The 18,118-nt window shown below is 40.1% G+C and overlaps 3 protein-coding genes across 3 annotated transcripts; all 3 read right to left on the reverse strand.

Moving 5' to 3' along the window:
• Positions 1–29: 29 nt before the first annotated feature.
• f10 (coagulation factor X) lies at positions 30–5,304 on the reverse strand. The gene is made up of 8 exons (XM_036557474.1): positions 5,169–5,304; positions 4,438–4,598; positions 4,066–4,090; positions 3,770–3,883; positions 3,552–3,683; positions 2,963–3,279; positions 2,544–2,661; positions 30–748 (listed from the first exon to the last, which is right to left on the reverse strand). Exons 1-8 carry the CDS (start codon positions 5,227–5,229, stop codon positions 174–176), a joined length of 1,503 nt encoding a protein of 500 aa, XP_036413367.1. The 5' UTR covers positions 5,230–5,304; the 3' UTR covers positions 30–173.
• A 719-nt stretch (positions 5,305–6,023) lies between these two features.
• f7i (coagulation factor VIIi) lies at positions 6,024–12,120 on the reverse strand. Its single transcript, XM_036557475.1, has 8 exons — positions 11,641–12,120; positions 11,371–11,534; positions 9,685–9,709; positions 9,303–9,416; positions 8,969–9,106; positions 8,702–8,802; positions 7,896–8,016; positions 6,024–6,858 (listed from the first exon to the last, which is right to left on the reverse strand). The coding sequence occupies exons 1-8, from the start codon at positions 11,699–11,701 to the stop codon at positions 6,203–6,205; spliced, it is 1,380 nt and encodes a 459-aa protein (XP_036413368.1). The 5' UTR covers positions 11,702–12,120; the 3' UTR covers positions 6,024–6,202.
• Positions 12,121–12,387: 267 nt separating this feature from the next.
• Positions 12,388–15,818, reverse strand: f7 (coagulation factor VII). The gene is made up of 8 exons (XM_036557476.1): positions 15,686–15,818; positions 15,350–15,513; positions 15,104–15,128; positions 14,911–15,024; positions 14,590–14,730; positions 14,207–14,334; positions 13,274–13,394; positions 12,388–13,172 (listed from the first exon to the last, which is right to left on the reverse strand). The coding sequence occupies exons 1-8, from the start codon at positions 15,744–15,746 to the stop codon at positions 12,604–12,606; spliced, it is 1,323 nt and encodes a 440-aa protein (XP_036413369.1). The 5' UTR covers positions 15,747–15,818; the 3' UTR covers positions 12,388–12,603.
• Between the last annotated feature and the right edge of the window lie 2,300 nt (positions 15,819–18,118).

The raw sequence follows: 18,118 nt of genomic DNA on the forward strand, positions 1-18,118 counted from the left end.
TGTGACATCACAACAAAAAACAACATAACTTGAATAAATCAATATAGAATCTTTATTTAGTTGTTGTTTTGTTTATTGTTTTTTTTTTTTTTATATACGTCCGTTTATGACGTCAGTCAATCTTCCTTACCATCCGTATCACAGGTGAACACCTAAGGACCTGCCTCTTTTCCCTAGCTTTTTCCGGAAGCTGCCTTTCTGGGCATGACCTTCTCCATGGCGGTTTCGATCCACTTGATGTACTTGGACACCTGCGTGTAGACGCCATACTTTCCTTTGCGAGCGCAGCCCTCACCCCAGCTCACCACACCGGTCACAAACCAGGTGTTTTGGTACTTGGTGACGTGAGGGCCGCCGCTGTCACCCTGGCAGGCGTCCTTGGTTTCTCGATCATAACCGGCGCAGAACATGCGGTTAGAGATCTTAAACTTGGTGGACTCCATGCAGGTCGCTCGGTCGACATATGGCACGGTCAACTTCTGTAAGATGGTGGACTGCGGGCCACCCTCGTAGAGACGCCCGAAGCCGCTGACCATGCCGTCTACTTGTTGCATGAGCACGCGTTCCGCAAAGTCGCGTTCTGGCAGGCAGGCAGGGAGGATGTATTCAGTGAAGGTGATGGGCTTGACAAGCTTGATGAGCGCGATATCGTTGTGGTAGGTTTCGGGGACGTAGTTCATGTGCTTCAACACCTGGGCGACTTGATGTCTTACCTCACGCCCCTCTCTTTTCAGCGTGTCAAATTCACCTTTTGGAAACAGGAATACACACAGATAATTTATTCATATGGTCTATGTTATTCTTGGCTTGGACATGTAGTCCAACGAAAAGAATCTTTACATTACGTGGAGGTTCTTTAAACTTCAAAGAGTTTCTACACACTCACTTGTCTCATTTACAAAAATGTAAATCATCCATCGAAAAGTTCATGGAGCCAAAAGTGGTTATTCCATGGCATTGCGCCAAATTATAGCCACAGCAATAACAAAAGTGTTGATAAATTAGATCGCGTGTCAACCTGCGGTCCTTGCAGGCCACAACACTGCAGACTTCAGCAGACTGCCTCATTAAACACACTTGATTCAGCTCATCAGCTAATTAGCAAGGCTTTCATGAACAAAGTTCATGTAAACACTGATATCTGCAGCACTTTGGTCTGGAAGGTCTCCAGTTTGACATTCCTGAATTAGATTATTTCAGCTAAAGTCATCTTCACTGGAGCTCACTAGCCAGTTTCCTGTGCCCTCTAGTAAATTAACTTTGAAGTGCAAGCTTATTATTTAGTACATGCTATAAATTGTTCAGCAACAACTATGAAACTAAAATTCACTCAAAAGTATGTGGACACCTGACCATCATACCCATGGGCATTAATATGAAGTTGGCCCCGCTTTGCAGCTATAACAGCCTCCACTCCACTAGGTAGGCTTTCCAGAAGATTTTGGAGTGCATCTGGGAATCTGTGCCCATTAAGGCAAAAGAGCATTTCTGAGGTCAGGCACTGTTGGAGGAGAAGGCCTGGCTCGCAATCAATGTTCCAATTCATCCCAAAAGTGTTGAGTCGGATTGAGGTCAGGGCTCTTTGTTGACCATTGGAGTTTCACCACACCAAACTTGTCAAACTGTGCCATGCACAGTCATGCTGGAACAGGAAATGGCCTTCCCCAAACTGCTGCCACAAAGGATGGAAGCATATAATTGTCTTAAATGTCTTTAGATGCTGTAGCATTAACATTACTCTTCACTGGAACTAAAGGGCTCCAGAGCCCCAGACTATTATTCCTCCTCCACCAAACTTTACTGTTGGCACTATCCATTAAGGTAGGTAGTGTTTTCCTGGTATCTGCCAAATCCTGATTCATCCATCAGACTGCCAGATAGTGAAGCATGATTCATCCCTCCAGAGAATATGTTTACACTGCTCCAGAGTCCAGTGGTGGCATGCTTTACACCACTCCAGCCGACACTGCCCATAGTGATCTTGGGCTTGTGTCCACCTGCTCAACCATGGGAACCCATTTCATGAAGTGCCTGACACACAGTCGATGTTGCTTCCAGAGGCTGTTTGGAACTCTGTAGTGAGCGATACAACAGAGGGTAGGCAATTTTTTATGCACTATATGGTTCAGCACTTGGCAGCCTTGCTCTGTAAGTTTGCAAGTTCTGACATTTTGTGGCTGAGCTGTTGTGGCTCGTAGACACTTCCTTTTCACAATAGAAGCTTTGACAGTTGACCAGGGCAGATCTAGCAGGGCAGACACTTGTGGCAGACTTGTGGCAAAGGTGACGTCCTATGAAAGTGCCACATCTAAAGTCACCAAGCTCTCCAGTATGACCCATTCTACTGCCAGTATTTGTCTATGGGGATTGCATAGCCATGTGCTTGATATGGTGTGGCTGAAACACCTGAATTCCATAATTAAGAGGGGTGTCCACATACTTTTGACCTCATACTTGACCTCTTTTACAGGTTACATGTTCACAAAGTAACATACCCCTCACCCTCCAACACACAAACACACACACAAACATATACAGGATACCTAGAATAACTGTGATGGAGCGAGACTGGTTCATGCAGTGGGCAGCAGAAAGAATGAAGTATTCATTTAGGATGGTCCCACCACAGAAGCCTATTTTATCCTCATTCACCAGCAGGGCCTAATAGGGACAGTAGCACAGTCTGTAACAAGTTTTCTATGAGCAGCAGATTACCAAAAACAATCAGCTTTAAACTGTACTACAACAAATAAATGTCAAATAAACCAAAATACAATATAAAACTTCATGATAATAAACCCCTTCTCATATATGTTAGGCCATTGCTCTTAGCTATGATTGCGGAGTGCATTCGGACATTTAAAGTTATACAGTTATAGACATAACTAATGATGGAAAAACTCCATTGGCAGTAACACTCAGTCAAAAATCTCTCATAAATGCTTTTGGATTATGTGTGTACCTGCCATGGGCAGTCTCCAGGTGCACAATCTTCCCCATTAACAATTCTTGTGTCTCCTGCAACCTCTGGAAGCACAGGATCCTCTTCTACAGGATTAATCAGTTCCTCATCATCCAACCCAAACAAAGTGTCTGGATCAGAGATTGTCTGAGTGGAATTTGAGACTTTCTTTTTTGTGATGGTCTTAGTTACATTTTTGGTACTCATGTCATTGGTATGGCCAGTGCTATTGTCTGTACCAGTACCGTTTTCCACTACATGATGTATAAGAATACTTCGGGTCTGCTTAGGATGCAGCTGACCACATCTGAAGGGATCTGTGATGAAAACAAGAGGTAAAATGAGCATCGATAGGCTGAAGAGTTTCAATTCCAGCCCTAACCTATTATGGCATCAATATATTAATGCCTCTGAAGAACTTGAATGGCAACAAGCGTGCAACACTAGGGTTGGGACAAAGTTCTGCAGGATTAGATCTCCAATGACTTGAAGCTTGAAGTTTCCAATGAAGTTTGCCTTTAGTGAATGTTAAGGCTCTTAATAATGAATGCATGTAAACTTTTGTTTAGGCAATCTGTCATTCTCTTACCATCAGATATGCAGGACTTCCCATCCGCAGCCAGTTTATAGCCTTTGACACATGAACACACGACACTATTGCGAACCACACTGCAGAAGTGCTCGCAACCTCCATTCTTGACCTCACATAGTTGTGGTATAGCTGAATTGAAAAATTAAAAATTAGAAAACTAATATTGTTGCATGTAGAGGTTATCAGGAGTTATCAGTGATGCTGTGGCCACTTACCAATCTCACAGTTGTAACCCTGAAACAGTTCAGGGCAGAAGCAGACATATTTTCCTATTCCATCTTTGCAGACACCATTGTTGAGACACGGATGGGACAGGCATGCATCTCCATCTGTGATGACATTGGAGACAAAAAAGAGGCTTGAAATGACCATTTTGGATTCCTGGCCTCTGAGTCTGATGAAATCTTGAAATGTGGCTACTATGTTGACTATTAGATTGGGTCGACCCAAAATGAGCCAAAATTTGATTGGATATTCATTGAAAAGATTGCCCTTGAACACTTTCACTTACCAAAATACACATTCCAGAATGCGTCCTAGGAGAAGAAAGAAGCAGTAAAAAGCAATGGGAAGATTGGAACAACAGAATTGAAAGGTTAACCCCTAGAAGTCAACTGTTGTTACTTATAAATGCAATGCAATTTGGTATCACAGTGAGTATAATGAGCAATGAATTATATTTACATTCAACTGAAATTATGTTCTGGTAGGCTCAAGTCTGCATAAACAGAAATGTTGTATTGATTGTAAATTCGGAATACAATTTTTTTGTTGGTTTCCATGAGCTACACTTTACATTTGTTACCACCGGCAAAAACCTTTTAAGGGTTTAAAAAAAACCAGCATCATGGAAAGAAATGGAGAAAGATGAGTGTTAACATGCCGTCTTTTCCTTGTTCTCAAAGATCTCTCGGGCCTCCTCATAGTTGCACCTTTCCTCTACACACTCTCGCTCCATATCACCCTTTTTAAACTCCTCAAACATGCTGTTGGCCCGCCTGCGCCGCGTGAAGACGTGGTTGGCATCCTTGTTCTGGAGGAATACTAGAGAGACAGTCAAACCACAGCTTATCATCAGTAACACCATCTGATTTCATTATTACCACTAGACCAGTGGTTACCAACCCTGGTCCTGGAGATCTACCTTCTTTTAAAGACCAACCACAATCTGCCACACTTTGTCCAGTTAATGTTCTTTAGATGTTCTAGATTGGCTGGATAAGATGCATCAGTGTTAGATAAAGGTTGGATCTAAACTCTGCAGGAAAGTAGATCTTCAAGAAGTGGATTGGTGACCACTGCACTAGACTATAACAAAAAGACAGAAAACTAAACTATTTCTTTGGTATTACCCATTGCACAGTATAACATACCTACTGCACTGGAGTAGTAAATTAATTGTAGATACTTGCATGTCTGGCATTACAGCATACTAATAACTCAGCATGTGTTTCCATACTGAACACCATCAGTGCAACACTACCTTGCTAGCCTCCAATGATTAAACACAAACCAGAGTTGGATCTTCACAAACCGCATGGTAGGTGTAGGAAACAATAATGAGGTCAACTTACAAACTTAAACCACAACCTATCAAATTAGTAGGGTACTTACCCTCAGATGTGGCACAGTGTACAAGAACTAGACAAAAGAATGTCTTCAATACCCAAAACATGGCAAGTTTTATCGCAAGGTACGTCTCTGTAAAAGAGGAGTGAAATCTGGAACACAGGCACAAAAGATCAATGACCTGTGTGATAAATGGGAGGGGGGAAGAGAGAGAGAGAGCGAAAGGACAGAGTTGCAGTACACTGCAAAAAAATACATTGGAAATTGAAAGCATCTAAAATGTAAGCAATGTATCTAAAATTCCTCTTTATGAAATTGTGAAAATTTTTTACTTTACCTAGGTGTATATAAAATGAAATTATATTAATTTTCTGATAGTTCACCCAATTTTACTTAATAAGATGAAGTAAAAATGTATAAATATGTTGAAAAATCTAAATATTTTGACAATCATATGACAAATATTAAACATATTACCTACATTTAAGATGTTTTTCACTTTACATGATACAATTATTTTGCAGCGAAGTAGAAATCGTGAGTGCTATTAAACATATAGCTGTTATTTCAGGTTCTCTGAAACCACAACAGGCAAAATATAACTTTGAAAACAAGAACCTCCCCAGTGTCAAACTGCTTATCTGAATCAATCATATCGGCTTGCTGAGAAGGAGCGAACCCAGGCTGCTCTTGGGACTGTGAGCTAATATTTACGCTGTGTGGCCACTGTCCTCATGCTACCAGCAAGAGACTGAATGTTCAAACACAAATATGCCCAAAATCTGCAAATAAGACAAAATGCACTGAACCTCATTTTATGACAATTATAAATGTTACAATTAAATCAGAAAGCAAACTTTAGATCTCATTGACAGAACACAAAAGAATAATGCAATGATGATGTCTGATTTAACATCTTTATTTCAGAAAAGAACAGCAACTCAATAGCTAGTGTCAGTTAAGCAAGAATGGCACATCAGGTAAAGTGGGCTGCATAAGCTTCATGCTGAATTAAATGACTACAGAAATAATGACTACAAGGATGCCTTTGTGCAGCATTTGTTGTGACTGGCCTACAATCAGTTCTTTATGAACTGCTCAAGAGGAGGTGCTGCTGAGACTGAGACATTTGCAGTTTTGCTGAGTGTGTCCAGCTGGGTGATTGGCATGGCCTTGGTCTGCTGAATCCAATCCAGAAAGTTGGAAACTTTGGTATATATCCTGTAAAACCCTGGATGAGCACAGCCTTTACCCCATGACACTATCCCTGTCAGGAAAGTGGTGTCCCCATACTGAGTGACCAGGGGGCTGCCGTCATCTCCTCGACAAGACTCCTGCCTACCCTCAAAATAACCAGCACAGAGCATGTTATCAGTGATATTAACCCCACTCTTCAGTGAGCACAGAGGCTTCGGCAAAAGCGGCACAGCTAGCTTGCGTAGTATGGGGGATTTTGGCCCTTTAAGACGCTGAGAACTAGGGGCATTGCCACCTTCAGTGTGCCGGCCCCATCCACTGACACTATGGAAGCGGACAGCGGCTAGCTCCATGTGAGCGAACTGGAGTGTTGGCAAGCATATGGGGACAGTGTGAGCTGACAATGTAGCTGGCTTATGTAGACGCAGAAGAGCCAGGTCACTGTCCATTGACACTGGGTCGTAGCTCTCATGGACGATCACGTGGGTTACAGGAAAAGCTTGCTCTGTGTCGTCCATTATGTCAATATTATGGTCGCCTGGTAAAACACAGAAGGTACAGTATAAAGAGATTATAGCTATGTTCCCATTTGAAGACTTATTGCTTAGTTTCTATGTTTTGCTCATATCAGATTTTTTTGCATGATGGTTCATATAAAGGGACCCACATGTACACATTTAGTCAGCCACTGAAAGATAAAATGTTTTATATGGTGCACTGGATTTTTATTTGATTGACACCTACCTTTACCTATATTCTTTGTCCATTTTATCAGTTCCACTTACCACATAAGAGCACTTTGTAGTTCTACAATTACAGACTGTAGTCCATCTGTTTCTCTGTAAACTTTGTTAGCCCCTTTCACCTTGTTGGGTGGTGCATTTTTAGCACTGCAGTAACACTGACGTGGTGGTGGTGTGTTAGTGTGTGTTGCGCTGGTCTGAGTGGATCAGACACAGCAGTGCTGCTGGAGTTTTTAAACACCTCAGTGTCACTGCTGGACTGAGAATAGTCCACCAACCAAAGATATTCTGTCATAGAGTCCTGTGACCACTGATGAAGGACTAGAGGATGACCAACACAAACTGCAGCAAAGGATGAGCTACTGTCTCTGATGTCACATCTACAAGACGGTAGAACTGTCTAATAGAATGGACAGTGAGTGGACACAGTGTTTAAAAAATCCAGCATCACTGCTGTGTCTGATCCGCTTGTACCAGCACAACACACACCAACACACCATCACCATGTAAGTGTCGCTGAGAATGATCCACCACCCAAGTAGTACCTGCTCTGTGGGAGTCCTGTAGGGGTCCTGACCACTGATGAACAGGGTAAAAGGGGGCTAACAAAGTACACAGAGAAACAGATAGACTACAATCTGTAATTGTAGAACTACAAAGTTACTATATAGTAAGTGGAGTGGATAAAATGGACAAAGAGTGTAGTAACAAGTTGGGCATACTTGAACAAGTGGCTTGGTTTTGTATACCGTAACTGTCAGAAATTGTATTTATGCTGTGATGTAAATTTTCTCAATACCGGCCACTGCTATGATGAACATATATGAAATACCTGCTTTAACTTTCAGGTAGTTTGTATCTCTTTTATCCACACAGTGAGCAGCCGTGATGACCCAGTTGGCATCTACTAAAACCCCACCACAGAGACTTTCTCCATGATAATCCAACAGGACCTGTATGAACACAATGTGAGCAGATGGGCAACTTCAATATCTATGGGCCTCACTCAGCAATATTTTCCTAATAGTTTCCTAAGAAAAGTCCTAAGAAAAAGTCTGCATCAGATTTATGATGTGTTTTTAAACCTCAGAATTGTTCCTGCCTTTGTGCTCTTGAGTGTGTGTACATTCTGTTCTTACTTGAGAACAAACTCCAAATAAGAAAACTTTTATAAATGTCAGAATCTTTGGGAAAACTGCGTAAGAAGTTTCTTCTTAGGAACAATTGGTGAATGAGGTGAAATGATCTAATTGACTGACTCTTCTGAAGACCTCAATGATCATCATCTCAGCTGATGTACATTATCTAAGATTTATTTTATGGCTAAATAAAGTTGCTGTTCAAGGCAAAATTCAAGGACAAAATTCTAAAATGAATGTTTTTATGTGGAATTTTTATACGTACTGTAAACATGATCCACATTATCCACATATATTTGATTATTTATCTCTATTTTTCACTAATATTAATTATTATCAGTAATATTTGAGATGTGCAAATGCACAAAAATAAAGGTTTAATTTATGCATCTCAGTATAGGTCTTTCCAGTAATAGTCTTTGGCAGCATTAAGTACGCTACTGAGCATATTTCAAACCAGCTGAAAAAGTGAATGTGTTCTGCCTAACGTATAGGTTACCTGCCAGGGGCAGTGGCCTTTAGGGCATTCTTGTCCACTGACAGTTCGTGGTAGAACAGTCTGATTCATCTGAAGAGGTGCCTTCCCGCATGGATACTGAACTACAGAGGACAACTCCACAATCATTAGAAGCCAATAATACAGACGCAACAGATCATATGACATCAGCTTACACTTACAGATTTAGTTCCTCTCTAAGGAATGTAAGTTATCGTCTGTTAAGCTCCTATTTATTCTGATCCTGAATTTCTAGAGGAATTTTCACACCTTGGGCTACGCAGGACTTTCCGTCCTCTCCAAGAGCATAACCTGAGGCACATGCACACTTGTGCCTGGGTCCTGAACCATCGCAGAACTGCTCACAGCCTCCATTGAGATACAGGCACTTCAGCGTATCCACAACATCTAAAAAAGAGACTTGTGTTTTTAGAGTAGAACTGCTTTTAGGATGGGTTATGTTTTAATTTTTAAATTGTGAAAAGCAAAATCTAAAGCAGAGAGATGTGTGAAACCAGAATGCGTAAAAAGAATGAATTTGAGCCCAGAATGACAAAAAAAAAGAAAAGAAAAAAAACCTAAATGTTTGATTTGTGCACTGTACCTTTTTGGCAATATTTGCCCTCAAAACCCTCTAGGCACTGGCACATGTAGGTGTCTGCCAAATATATGCACGTCCCGTTGTTTTTACATGGGTTGGTGAAGCAGGGCTCCCGAGCTGGAGTTAAAATGCCATCATAAACAGCATAAAACAGGTATACAGGTATAGTAGTTTTATCATTTTTGTATTAATACACACTTAACTGTAAAATGCAGTATAGTACTAATGCAGGCCCTTAAATAGCAGTGGCTTATTTTATGTGAATGTTTCTCTATTGAAAAACCAGTTAGCTGAAACACCATTTGAAATATAACATTTTTAATTACTAAAATGTAATAATACCCAACATTGGAACAATCATTAGTCATCTGGTTTCTTAACTCACCATCGTATGTCAGCCAAAACTCTTTCTGTGAGAAAACAAAACAAGCAACACAAACAAAACAAGTCACACTTCACTCAGCACCACTAAGGTCTAATTCTCTTGCCTTTGGTTTATATAGTATCATTCACATAAATCAGAGATTAACAACATAAACAGAGTGATTCCATGAGCAGAGTGCCATTTAACTTTTGTAACTCTTAAAACTTAAAGAGTTTTTAAAAATCTATTTCAAATATTGAATTTAACAAAACACATTTTACCATTTCAATATCTGTTAAGCAATCTTTAGAACAATTTCACTTTTCACAAACTTTCACTGCTCACAATGAGCAAATACCCAAAACATGGTTAACTACCATCCATGCTAATGGTCTGAGGATATTCTGTTGATTTAATTTTAACGTATGTTTTTAAATCAATAATTTTTTTTCAATCAATAAATTTGGGTAGCAAGTATGAATTTTCAAAGTTAAGGAAAAACATAATAGAAAATCAACTTTTCTTCTTCCCCTGATCTTCAGAAAACTCAGATGGTACAAATTCCTGTTGACCATGAGACTTTCTAGAATATATCTAGATATTTCACCAGGGTGACTGTTCAGACAGCAGGGCTGAGTGAATGTTGTGGGACACAACTAATGTGCAATAAAGCAATACAATTTTGCACTGATCAAAAATGTAATAAACCCCCAAAAATGTAACAAGGTATTAAATATAGTCAACCTGAAAATGTAATAAATTCTCAATAATGTGATGAGGTATTACAATATCATTAAAAATATTTTTACATTATTACTTGTGACACCATATTACATTATTGGGATAGTTTGATTTTGATCAAGATAAGTCCTACATTTTACTACATTTCTGGGTGTTATTACAGTATTCGCGAAATTATTACAGTTTTAGGTTTTCAGCATCTGCTTGTCAGACTCAGTATTCACTTTTTAGGACTCCCACTACGTTACATAACATTTACGTAACTCACTGTCCTGGTCTACATTCACACAAACATGCGTCTTCGTTGAGACGTACACCCAACAACGTTAAAGGGGAACTCCACCTATTTTTCAAAATGTCTTTATAGTTAAATAGTTTAGATGTGAACAACGTCATTCAGAGTGGTTTGGTGTGAAATGCTCTTTTCTAGAGAAACTGTATTACAGAGCCAGAATTGTTCAGAGTGGTGGTGATAGGAACCAGACGTCTGAAGTGTTTAATACCTCTAAAAGCTACATCACCAAAAATGATTACATGAACCGGTTCTAAAAATTGTTTATTTTAATCTATTCATGGTGGAGGGGTACATGAAGGGTGTTCTAAGGCAAAACAGCCCCCAAAGAAATCTCTTTTTATAGATTTATACCTGTTTTATAATCATCAACGTTACATATAAATGCTCAAAAGATATGTGTATATAAAATGTCTCTACAAATTTTTAAGTCTCTTAGTTTCTCTACAATTAACCATTTCACATTAAACCACTCCCAATGACTTTGTGTACATCTCAACCACTGGATTATGCAGAAATTTTGAAAAATCGATGGAATTTCCCTTTAATATCTCCCTGCCTTGTCAGTCGTGCTCTTTATAGTCTATTTTCACACAAATCTGCAGTTTGGTTGCTCTGAAGTTGTGTTTAAGCCGAGGTCTGGTCAGTATAAGCCCACTCAGGTGTTAGCCCACCGTTTTCTCGTCGTTTTCAAACACTTCTCGCGCCTCCTCGTAGTCGCAGATCTCCTCCAGACACTCGCGCTCCAGGTTTCCCGCCTTGGCCTCCTCCAGAAAGCCCGAGTTCGCGCGCTTAGCGCGCTGCAGCACCGCGTTAGCATCGGCCCTCCTGAGAAACACTGCAGGAGAGAGGAAGGTTTGGAGGAAAACGGCCAGGAAAAAAGACAAAACTCCGAGGAACTGACCCTGAGACTGTTTAGAGCGTTTTACACCATGTGTACGTACCTGCTCCGGATACCCTGTGACAGAAACACGCCAGTAACACCAGAAGCGTTTGGGTCTTCATGCTGGAGCTGTTAGCAGTTAGTTAGTTAGCTTTGGGGCTTTACACGACTCTGGTGGTCAGCACTCTCAGCCTTCGATCCGCAGGGCAAAGTAGTGGGGGGTTTGGACAAAGTAGGTTATATTCTGGACATTGTTCCTCTAATACAGGAGCCTAAGCAGCCTGTGTTGATGTGGTTTACATGCAGCTAAATGACATGGTGATCATTTTTGAATCAGGCAAGGCCACAAATTATTATATTGAGGCCATGAGTGATGAGAAACATAAATCGAGGCCTCATCATAGTAATTTGTGGCTTCATTATAATGATTTAAGGGCATGCCTTATTAAAAAAATAATCACCATGTCACTTTAAGGGCTCCGTACATTCTTATTCTAAAAGAAAGAAAGGGAATTTAAAGAAAGGAAGTTAGTGCTGATCCTGAAATCTGAAAAGCCCACCCCACTAACACCACACCACCAACATACGCTCTCAAAACGTATCTGTTAGAAAAACATTACGTTCTGTCTCTACCTAGACACACAGTGAAATATTTCTATACTCAGTTAGGGACACCTTTTGGGTTGCTTTTAACACAGAATGTGGTAAAATAAAAAAAATATGACACAAAAAGTATTGAAATGGGTAACACAAGTTATTTAACATCACTTTTCAGAGTTTGGATGCATTCACAAAAATAAGAAAGATGTACTTTAAGTCAGATAAACCTTTATTTCAGATTATAATTTTATTTCATAGGGAAGGAAAATTGAGTTACAAAGCTGACACATGCTGTAGAGATATTAATGTTTTGAAATATAAATAGAAACAAACAAAAGTTAAAATGCTGCTATCTTAGTATAAGTTGGAACATTATTATCTGTGTGACAATCTGACTATACTTTGCCTTTTTCACAGACTTCGCCTATGTTGCCATCGGTGAATTGACACCTGGTGCTGACGTGTGCTGGTGGATCCACTCCAGGTAATTGGACACACGTGTGTATATGCCGTAATGTCCAGGGCGGGCGCATCCTTTCCCCCAACTCACAACACCCAGCAGAAATGTGGTGTTCCTGTAATGGGTCACCAGAGGTCCGCCACTGTCCCCCTTACAGGAGTCTTGATTACCCTCAAAGTAACCAGCACAGAACATGTTAGCGGTTAGCGAGACGTTACTTTGATCCACACATTGTTGGGTGCGGATACGTGGCACCTCAAGTTTTCGGAGCACCCGTGAGGTAGGCCCACCCTCACTGCGCCGTCCCCACCCGCTTACAGTGTGCAGGTGAACGGCCCAGAGTTCTCGTTCTGCGAACGTTTTGCGAGGAAGGCATACGGGTACAGCATACGTGCTGTAGACAATGGGGCGGCGAAGACGCAGAAGGCCGATGTCGCTGTCTGCTGTTGCTGAGATGTAGTTAGGATGCATGATTATCTCCTCCACTTCTATTGTCTGCTCTGAACCTTCGTTCACGTCAATGTCATGCTCACCTGAGTCATATAAAGAAGGCCATCATGCACACACCAGCTAGAGAGACACACAGCTGTCACAATGTGCGAACCTGCATAAAACTTAGTAATAGAACTTATACCTGCCACAATCTTTAGAAACTTGACCAAGAGTTTCTCCAAACAGTGAGAAGCTGTGATTATCCACGTAGGCTTAATAATTGCACCCCCGCAGAATCCCTTTTCTCCATATTTTAGCAAAACCTGAGGAGCACAGACGTTTCATTTTACAACAGCATATCCTATAGGTGCAGCAAAGTATACATATTGTCGCTGTCATATCAAAACGTCAAAAATCACCCCCCCCTTTACCAATTTCACCTCTTGCCCCCATCACTTAGCACTAGCCCTCCATTTCGCATGTTCACGTCTAGGGTAGGGTGTCCCGATTTTTGTTGAGATGGAGGAGTTGGGCAAAGTGTTAGGGCTACATGGCCATCCAAATGGAGGTTTTTCAAATGCACACTCCAAATGTTATAAGAAAAAAAAGAGAAAATGGCAAGATGGCAGTGCTAGTGAACAAAGAAACCCACAAATGTGAGTAATTATAATAACCATTTGATTATCTTAGTTTAATGTCATTTCAGTGTATTATGGTCCTTTTCTTCATGACAAGCATAAAAAATCGCTAGTATTATGCTGATGTCTCGGTAGCTAGCTAGCTAAATTTTCCCATTCCACCTTAAATAGTGCAGCAGTTACATTCTGGCGCCACAGGCATCAGAACTGCTGCACCATTTAAGGTGGAACGGGAAAATTCGAACAAGAATCCACCACCCAAATAGTACCTGCTCTGTGAGGGTCCATGGGGGTCCTGACCACTGAAGAACAAGGTAAAAGGGGGCTAACAAAGTATGCAGAGAAACAGATGGACTACAGTCTGTAACTGTAGAACTACAAAGTGCACCTATATAGTAAGTGGAGCTGATAAAATGGACAATGAGTGTAGAAACAAGGAGGTGGTCATAATGCTATGCCTGATTGGTGTATGTTCTGTAATGACACTTATACTCTACCTGCCAGGGGCAGTGACCCCTAGGACATTCTGTTCCTCCGACTATCCGAGCCCTTGGGTCCTGCTCCAGGTCCTTCTTTAAAGTGATGTTACTCTGAAGAAGTGGCACCTTGCCACAGGGAAATGTCTCTAATGAAGAGAGATGATGTCACATCAATACAGTAAGTAGGCTACAGCATCCTGTATACACAAGCTTACTTAGGCTGAATGCTCAAAACTACTCCTGCTAATACAAAAGTTTTGGCTTGGCCACAGCTGCTACTCTCAGAGATTACGCTGAGTTAATTATCACAGCAGAAGTGGAAAATCACAACAGTACACTCAGAACATACATTGTAATAATTGACATGCACGTAATTTATCCATCATTTATAGTACTCTCACCATGGGTCAGACAGCTTTGACCATCTGTTCCCAGAAAGTATCCATCTGCGCAGGAACAGTTGCGTTGCCCCTTTTGCTCTTCACAAAAATGCTCACATCCACCATTGTTGTGGAGACAGGAGTCAGGAATAGCTTTAATTTCTGGAAGATTGGACAGCAAGAGAACAGTGAGCGGTAAATGGCAGCCTAGACTACAATCTCTTTGTATTATTTTACTATCAACGTTGTCATATGTAGGTTACAGGGAATAGTCTGGTAACTATTCACAAGCATCTGCTTGCAAAAAGGTACATATAAAAATGACTGAGGTGATAATCTTACCACGCTCACAGTTACGCCCACTAAAACCTGGTGGACAGAGGCATGCGTATGATTCCTTGAGAGGGGAACAGACGCCGTTGTTTTCACATGGCTTTGACTGACAGTGATCTTCAGCTGTTAAAAATAACAAAAGCTCAAAATCGAAAGACAACATGCACATGGCTGTTAAAATATCAGCAACTGAACATCTTACCGTTGTAGACTTTCCAGAATTCATTCTGTTGTGAAAAAGATAAGAATTGGACAAAATATAAATTCTGATTGCAGTTGTAATGAAGATGCTGCACAGCCTAATTATAAAGTTCAAGCCAGTGCAATTGCTGTAAATAAATTCAGGACCATATTTGCTGCATTGGAAGAGATGCTAAAACGAGCTGTCCTATATGCATTTATAAATCATTTTATTTATTGCCTTGCATGTGTAGTTCATAATACTGACCGTGACTTCAGTGTGTTCAAACACTTCTCTGGCCTCCTCATAAGAGCATTTCTCCTCTAAGCATTCCCTCTCCAGGTTTCCCATCTTCAGCTCCTCAAACCAGCCAGAATTTGCTCGCTTGGTTCGGGTGAGGACTCCATGGGCCTCATTCCGCTTTACAAACACTGCAAAGTTACCGTGTACATTGCAGAAGTGTATGTGCACATGTGAGTGACCACAAGTACGCTGACACACACAGACGCTTATGCAAGAAGGTTTTACTTAAATATACATACGTACACACAAAACTCCTCTAATTTTGTACATATTTGTCGTACAGACGTAAACATATTTTACCTGAGGCAGAGTTGCAGCAGCACAAGCTCAGTATCAGGGAAAACAGAGATAGCAGTTGCATGTTGGACAATGGCAGACGTCCTGATCTCTCTGGTCCTCACAGCTGAAGGGTCCAAAGTCTGGGAGCTCTCTGTGCAATCAGCAGAGGCTAAAAGCATGCCCCAAACCTCCAATAATGTAACTTTGATGTTCACTCTGTAAAAAAACTGATTTAAATATACAGAAGAAATACAGCAATAAGACAAATTTATAATATTTATTTAGACTATTATTTGCCATTTTCAGGAAATGCAGCATATTGCTGTAAAAATAAAGATCAAGCTTAATGTTAAAGAAGTTAAAATGTTTTTTTTAATTAGCTGTTATTGAGAATGTATTGAGAAAGTGACTTGTCTCTAAATATACAGTGGGGTCTAAAAATCTGAGCAAACTAGTGAAAATGCATCTATTTTGCATTCTTTTCTAATTTAATACAGCATGTTCTATTGCAAATTGCATTATCAGCATACAAATGTGAGTGAAATGTATTATATTTGAAATATTTAATTGAATTTGTTAGTATTTTAGTTTCTTAGTATTTGGTACAGTACATCCCCTTTTTGCTTTAATGATAGCTTGCAATCGAGCTGGCATACATTCCACAAGTGTGTGCAAAAACAAGTTTGTGATGAGTAAATCAAATCAATCAGAGCCGTCTGAACTCTGAGCTTCAATGGAAGGGGTAAGACTTTTTGTACAAAGGCATTTGTCAGTGTCTCTTCCATTTGAGTCGTGATCTAGAAAAGTGCAAATCTTCAATATTTGTTCATTTTACTAACTTTGTTCTAAAATTTCTACAACTTCTAAAACCATCTGTCGTTTTATTCCAGGTTTAAATGAAAGAAAATTAAGATTTTCAATGTGGTCTCAGACTTTTGGACCCCACTGTAGATCTCTGAAGTCATGTCAGTCATGCTGTAGTCAGCGTTATGTTGTTTCTCTACAGGAAAATTAAATGATGTTTTTGAAAAAATGGTGCTATCGCTCTCTATAATAAACTAAAAATGTTCTAAACCCAATACATTTTGCCATACATACATACAAGTCCTTAAGGAGTCCAAATATGAATTTTCCTATGTCCATGCTTCAAGGAAGCTAACAGTCCTGTGTATTTAATAGACATTACACAAAAGTAAGTGTAATATTGTACTTCAACAGTATTTTATAACAATAAAAGCAACTCAAACTGTAACAACAGTGCCAGCTCTGCCTATTAAGCCACATAAGCAGCTGCTTAGGGCCCCAAAGCCACCAGGGGGCCCCCAGCAAGTTCTGGATTAGTATTGTATTATTATGTTGTCTCGAAGGTGGTGGAGCATGTGGCCCCTTTGCCCCTTAATGATTAATAATTTAACACAGGAACGGTGCTAAAATTATGTGGACGGAATTTTAACAAACTTTAGCATCATTTTAGCATAATTTCCTGCATGTTTAACTGCCCACATCTTTGACAGATCACTCTCAAGCCCCGCCTCGTTTTCTTGGCCCTTCGATTGCACTGCTTAGCTGTTCTTATCCACCATTGGCTCAGTCAAGTCTTGAGTTCAGCCAGCGCTAGATTTTGAATGTGAAACTTCAGATATGGTGATAAAATGTGACTGTACCAGATAGCCTGTTGACAGACTGAAGGATGTTGTTTTCAAAGCATTTCCAAAGACAAAAATCTTTTTGGTTAACACCACCATCAGCTTAACTCATATATCGACAACACTGTGTGCTCATAGGTGAGTCACTTCATTCGCTGGTTAGCTGATAATATGATCTAGTGTATGAAAACACTCCTGCAAAATATCTGTCCTGGATTTTAAACCCCGGTGTAATTTTAGCCTTTGCTGAACCATCCAAATCGATGGATTTAATGTAATGTTTTATTGGCTTTTACCATGCTGAGAATGAAGTAAATTAGCTGATCAAACTCAAGCCTAGTAGGGCAGCAGAGCTGATGGCCTTTTAGCTCTAATTTTTACACTGAGAGTGAAGTATTTTATGGGATTTTTCTCTTTGTTTTGCTGTTGTCCGTTTTGGCAATTATCTATTACTTAGTCTTCTTGTAGCAGGTTTATTTGTTGTGTTCATTAGCTTGTTTATTACATTTTATTAGCTGCCAGCTGCGATGGGTATCAAGATTAAGCAGTCAGAATTATATATTGTTCCCGTGAAAGTAATTCCATTTAAAAAGATTCAGTCACTGCTAACTGACAAGATATTATTTAAAATACATGGTTGACTGAAGATATGTTAATTATAAAAACACTATTTTGATATAAGGCCATCTCATGTTGTAATATGGTGAGATGTGATGCTCGTACTGAATGCTGGATGTTGTCATAGTTAAAGAGTTGTGCTGTAGTTAGTGGTATTATTTTGGTCCATGTGCCCCATTTTAACTTTGAG

Source organism: Colossoma macropomum, unplaced genomic scaffold, assembly GCF_904425465.1.
Source record: "Colossoma macropomum unplaced genomic scaffold, Colossoma_macropomum, whole genome shotgun sequence".
Lineage (NCBI taxonomy): Eukaryota > Metazoa > Chordata > Actinopteri > Characiformes > Serrasalmidae > Colossoma > Colossoma macropomum.